General features: G+C 53.1%; 1 protein-coding gene across 5 annotated transcripts in view; it reads left to right on the top strand.

Annotated features, from left to right (window-relative positions):
• Nucleotides 1-379: 379 nt before the first annotated feature.
• LOC137432218 (RNA-binding protein Musashi homolog 2) overlaps nucleotides 380-6,000 on the top strand; it is a 249,447-nt gene continuing 243,826 nt past the window's right edge. For 4 of the 5 annotated variants that reach the window (XM_068123945.2, XM_068123950.2, XM_068123946.2 and 1 more), the window contains exons 1-2: nucleotides 380-501; nucleotides 2,556-2,596. In XM_068123945.2, coding sequence (XP_067980046.1) covers nucleotides 431-501; nucleotides 2,556-2,596 — 112 coding nt within the window. In that variant the 5' untranslated portion in view covers nucleotides 380-430. Of the gene's footprint in view, nucleotides 502-1,268; nucleotides 1,394-2,555; nucleotides 2,597-6,000 lie in introns of those variants that run through there. The other variant, XM_068123948.2, reaches the window with a different exon arrangement.

The following is a 6,000-nucleotide window of genomic DNA, read 5'->3' as shown; positions in this document are numbered from 1 at the left end:
GGGGAAGAAGCGGTGGGCGTGGCTTAGCGGCCAGCGCGATGTTTCAAGCGTCCTCCACTCCTGTTAATCGAAACGTACAAAGCCGATCGTGATTGGTCAATCCGCTTTGATTGACGAGCAAAGTGGGCGGGTCGCGGCGTGCCGCGGGGTTCAAAGCAGCTGCTTTAAGCCCCGCCCTCCTCCTGTCCCAAAGACTGTCGATCATCTAAAATGACGTACGCTCATTGGATGGCCAGGTGCTGAATGACAGGTACGGTAGGTGGGCCACGTACTCCTCGGAGGCTGGGTTATGCCAATTATCCGCAGCGCGCGGTTCTGATTCGTTCGGCGGCGTTGACTGACGATCGGAGTGGGCGGGGACTCGGACGTTTCCCTCCTCCCTCCTTTGCCGCCGCTGCCGCCGTTTGTGTCAGAGGGAGCGTCGCGCGCCATGGAGGCGGATGGCGGCCAGGGTGCGGGGCAGGCGCTCGCTCCGCTTGGCGAGCCACAACACGACCCGGGGTGAGGGGCGGGGTTGGGGGGCTTGCGTGCGGGGGGGGCTGGGGGAGGGGGGGTAGGACAGGTATCATGGTGCGTACAGTAGGGTACACAGAAACAACGGGGTACGGAGCCAGAAAGGTCAAAGAGAGAAACAGTGACATAGAGGGGGGGGGAGGGAGGGGAGGGGTCGGGGCTTTAGAGAGTTGGAGTTATTGTGAGCCCGGGTAACGTGAGTTAACTAATTGAAGAAGAGGCAGAATAAGTGATAAAAGAGAGGATTGGAGTGAAAAGATTTGCTAAGAGGAGGTGGGGAGTAGAGAGGGTGAGGGGTGGGCAGAGAGGCACCTCAGCAAAGAAAGTGGAGGGATGGTGTGGTCAGGTGTGCGAGGGTGACTAAGGTAGACCGTTGTATTGGGAGAAGTCGTCGCAGGTGAAGCCTTGTAAGAGGACGGGGGTTAATGAGGGCACAGAATGTGCTTGCTGCGGGTACCGAGGCAGTTCGGCCGTTTGAGTAACAACACGAGCACGTTTTCCTCACTATTCCATATAAATTAACCCGTTCCGTTCGATGTGACTTGTTTTTCACGACTTTATCTCGTTTCTCCTAAAAGGGGATTTTCTCGGCGCTTCAACTCCAAACCGAGTGCGGCAGCGCGGGCGCTGATTGGGGATGCTCCCCCTCCCCCTCCTCTTTGTTTATGATTGCGGAGATTTTGTAAATTAGGAATTTGAACGTTGAGTGTAAACGAGTGACCCAAGTGAGGCGCCGTTATGTGTGCGAGTGTGAGGGAGAATGAGGGAGGTACGGGTGGCGGGCCCGGCTCCACTCTACGTCAAAATGGCCGATCCGTGACATCTGTCCTTGTGTCTTAACTGTGTGACTTTCTCTTTCTCAACCTCCATTCTGCCCTTGGTTCGTTCTCCGCCATACCCGTTCCCTTTTCTCTCTGCCTTACTCGCCCGTTTCCTCCTTCTTCACTTTCCTCTTCCCTTTGCCCTTTTCACTCCTCTTTCCCTTTTCTCTTTGTTTCTCATTTTCCATTTTTCTGCTTGTTTCTGACACCCTACCTCTTCCCAACCTCCCCTCACACCCTCCCTACCTCTGCCCATCCTCCCCTTACACTGTAAGTTACAGCCTCCCTACCTCTTCCCAACCTCCCGTTACAGCCTCCCTACCTCTTCCCAACCTCCCCGCACAGCCTCTCTACCTCTTCCCAACCTCCCCTTACATCCTCCCTACCTCTTCCCAACCTCCCCTCACATCCTCCCTACCTCTGCCCATCCTCCCCTTACATCCTCTCTACCTCTGCCCATCCTCCCCTTACAGCCTCCCTACCTCTTCCCAACCTCTCCTCACACCCTCTCTACCTCTGCCCACCCTCCCCTTACACCCTCCCTATCTCTTCCCAACCTTTTCTCACACCCTCCCTACCTCTTCCCAACCTCCCCTCACAACCTCCCTACCACTGCCACCCTCCCCTCACAGCCTCCCTACCCCTGGCCAACCTCCCCTCACAACCTCCCCACCTCTTCCCAACCTCTCCTCACATCCTTCCTACCCCTGCCCACCTTCCCCTCACATCCTCCCTACCTCTGCCCACCCTCCCCTCACAGCCTCCCCTCACACCCTCCCCTCACAACCTCCCTACCTCTGCCCACCCTCCCCTCACATCCTTCCTACCTCTGCCCATCCTCCCCTCACATCCTCCCCTCACATCCTCTCCTCACACCCTCCCCTCACACTCTCCCCTCACACCCTCCCCTCACATCCTCCCCTCACACCCTCCCCTCACACCCTCCCCTCACACCCTCCCTACCTCTGCCCACCCTCTCCTCACACCCTCCCTACCTCTGCCCACTCTCCCCTCACAGCCTCCCTACCTCTGCCAACCCTCCCCTCACAGCCTCCCTACCTTTGCCCACCATCCCCTCACCCTCCCTACCTCTGCCCATCCTCTCCCCCACACTCTCCCTCACACTCTCCCTCACACTCTCCCTCACACTCTCCCTCACCCCAACCTCATTTAATCCACTTAATTGCTTACTGTTCTCCCACCCCTCCCCTCTTTTCTCAGCAAAATGTTCATCGGCGGTTTAAGCTGGCAGACGTCGCCAGGTAAGCAAAGAACGACATTACGGACTGATCTGTGTGTGGGTATCTCGGTGTGTGCATCCTCATGAGTGTGTCTCGGTGTGTGCATCCTCATGAGTGTGTCTCGGTGTGTGCATCCTCATGAGTGTGTCTCGGTGTGTGCATCCTCATGAGTGTGTCTCGGTGTGTGCATCCTCATGAGTGTGTCTCGGTGTGTGCATCCTCATGAGTGTGTCTCGGTGTGTGCATCCTCATGAGTGTGTCTCGGTGTGTGCATCCTCATGAGTGTGTCTTGGTGTGTGCCTCCTCATGAGTGTCTTGGTGTGTGCATCCTCATGAGTGTCTTGGTGTGTGCACCCTCATGAGTGTCTTGGTGTGTGCATCCTCATGAGTGTGTCTTGGTGTGTGCATCCTCATGAGTGTGTCTCGGTGTGTGCATCCTCATGAGTGTGTCTCGGTGTGTGCATCCTCATGAGTGTGTCTCGGTGTGTGCATCCTCATGAGTGTGTCTCGGTGTGTGCATCCTCATGAGTGTGACTTGGTGTGTGCATCCTCATGAGTGTCTTGGTGTGTGCATTCTCATGAGTGTGTCTTGGTGTGTGCATCCTCATGAGTGTGTCTCGGTGTGTGCATCCTCATGAGTGTGTCTCGGTGTGTGCATCCTCATGAGTGTGTCTCGGTGTGTGCATCCTCATGAGTGTGTCTCGGTGTGTGCATCCTCATGAGTGTGACTTGGTGTGTGCATCCTCATGAGTGTCTTGGTGTGTGCATTCTCATGAGTGTGTCTTGGTGTGTGCATCCTCATGTGTGTGTCTCTGTGTGTGCATCCTTATGAGTGTTTAATGACTGGTTCACATCTCATGTGTGTCTCGGTGTGTGCATCTCACATGTGTTCATTGACCAGTTCACATCTTACATGTGTGTCGCGGTGTGTGCAATTACATGTGTTCATTGACCGGTTCACATCTCACATGTCTCGGTGTGTGCATCTCACATGTGTGTTCATTGACCGGTTCACATCTCACATGTGTCTCGGTGTGTGCATCTCACGTGTGTTCATTGACCAGTTCACATCTTACATGTGTGTGTGAGTGTGTGCAACTACATGTGTGTTCATTTACCGGTTCACATCTCACATGTGTCTCGGTGTGTGCATCTCACAGGTGTGTTCATTGACCAGTTCACATCTCGTGTGTCTTGGTGTGTGCATCTCACATGTGTGTTCAATGGCCGGTTCGCACCTCACATGAGTGTGTCTCGGTGTGTGCATCGACATGTGTGTTCAATGGCCGGTTCGCACCTCACATCAGTGTGTCTCGGTGTGTGCATCCACGTGTGTTCAATGGAAGGTTCGCACCTCACGTGTTCAATGGAAGGTTTGCACCTCACGTGTTCAATGGAAGGTTCGCACCTCACATGTTCAATGGAAGGTTCGCACCTCACATGTGTTCAATGGAAGGTTCGCACCTCACGTGTTCAATGGAAGGTTCACACCTCATATGTGTTCAATGGCCGGTTTGCTCCTCACATGAGTGTGTCTCGGTGTGTGCATCCACGTGTATTGAATGGCCGGTTCGCACTTCACATGAGTGTGTCTCGGTATATGCATCCACATGTGTGTTCAATGGCTGGCTCGCACCTCACATGTGTGTCTCGGTATGTGCATCCATGTGTGTTCAATGGCCGGTTCACACCTCACATCAGTGTGTCTCTGTGTGTGCATTCACGTGTGTTCAATGGAAGGTTCGCACCTCACGTGTATAAAATGGCCTGCTCGGTCTTCACATGTGTGTCTCGGTGTGTGTATCCACATGTGTGTTCAATGACTGGTTTGCACCTCACATGAGTGTGTCTCAGTATGCGCATCCACATGTGTTCAATGGCCGGTTCACACCTCACATGAGTGTGTCTCGGTATGTGCATCCATGTGTGTGTTCATTGACCGGTACACATCTCACATGAGTGTATCTCAGAGTGCGTATCTCACATTTGTGTTCATTGACCGGTACACATCTCACATGAGTGTATCTCAGAGTGCGTATCTCACATGTGTGTTCATTGACCGGTTCACATCTCACGTGTGTTCATTGACCGGGTCACATCTCACGTGTGTGTCTCGGTGTGTGCATCTCAAATGAGTGTTCAATGCCCGGTTCGCACCTCACATCAGTGTGTCTCGGTGTGTGCATCCACGTGTGTTCAATGGAAGGTTTTGCACCTCACGTGTTCAATGGCCGGTTTCCTCCTCACGTCAGTGTGTCGCGGTGTGTGCTTCCACGTGTATTGAATGGCCGGTTCGCACTTCACATGTGTGTCTCGGTGTGTGTATCCACATGTGTGTTCAATGGCTGGTTCACACCTCACATCAGTGTGTCTCTGTGTGTGCATCCACGTGTGTTCAATGGAAGGTTCGCACCTCACATGTATAAAATGGCCTGCTAGCTCCTCACATGTGTCTCGGTGTGTGTATCCACGTGTGTTTAATGGCTGGTTCGCACCTCACATGTGTGTCTCGGGTATGTGCATCCACATGTGTTCAATGGCTGGTTCGCTCCTCACATGAGTGTGTCTCGGTATGTGCACCCATATGTGTGTTCAATGGCCGGTTTGCACCTCAAACGTTTGTGTCTGGCTGTGTGCATCCACATGTGTGTTCAATGGCCGGATTGCTTCACATGAGTGTGTCACGGTGTGTGCTTCCACGTGTATTGAATGGCCGGTTCGCACTTCACATGAGTGTGTCTCGGTATATGCATCCGCATGTGTGTTCAATCGAAGGTTCTCACCTCACGTTTATAAAATGGCCTGCTAGCTCCTCACATGTGTGTCTCGGTGTGTGTATCCACATGTGTGTTCAATGGTTGGTTCGCACCTCACATGAGTGTGTCTCGGTTTGTTCAATGGCTGGCTCGCACCTCACATGAGTGTGTCTCGGTATGTGCATCCATGTGTGTTCAATGGTTGGTTCGCACCTCACATGAGTGTGTCTCGGTATGTGCATCCATGTGTGTTCAATGGTTGGTTTGCTCCTCACATGAGTGTGTCTCGGTTTGTGCATCCATGTGTGCTCAATGGTTGGTTCGCACCTCACATGAGTGTGTCTCGGTATGTGCATCCATGTGTGTTCAATGGTTGGTTTGCACCTCACATGAGTGTGTCTCGGTTTGTGCATCCATGTGTGTTCAATGGCCGGTTCACACCTCAAACGTTTGTGTCCAGCTGTGTGCATCCACATGTGTGTTCAATGGCCGGTTCACACTTCACATGAGCATGTTCCATTTGCAAATTCTGATCTGCGTTGCCTAATTGAGCGTCGCCATGTCTAGTGCAAGGAGAAACGCAGTGGGTCACTTGCTGTGATTTGTGTTTCTTTGTATGGAGTGTAATATCAGGTTTGGCAAGAAGAGACGACGAGGAATTTTAGTTTG

The sequence above is a fragment of the Myxine glutinosa genome, chromosome 8 (assembly GCF_964187855.1).
Source record: "Myxine glutinosa chromosome 8, kmMyxGlut1.1, whole genome shotgun sequence".
Taxonomy (NCBI): Eukaryota; Metazoa; Chordata; class Myxini; order Myxiniformes; family Myxinidae; genus Myxine; species Myxine glutinosa.
The sequence above is the reverse complement of the archived record's forward strand: the minus strand, read 5'-3'. Positions and strand labels throughout refer to the sequence as shown.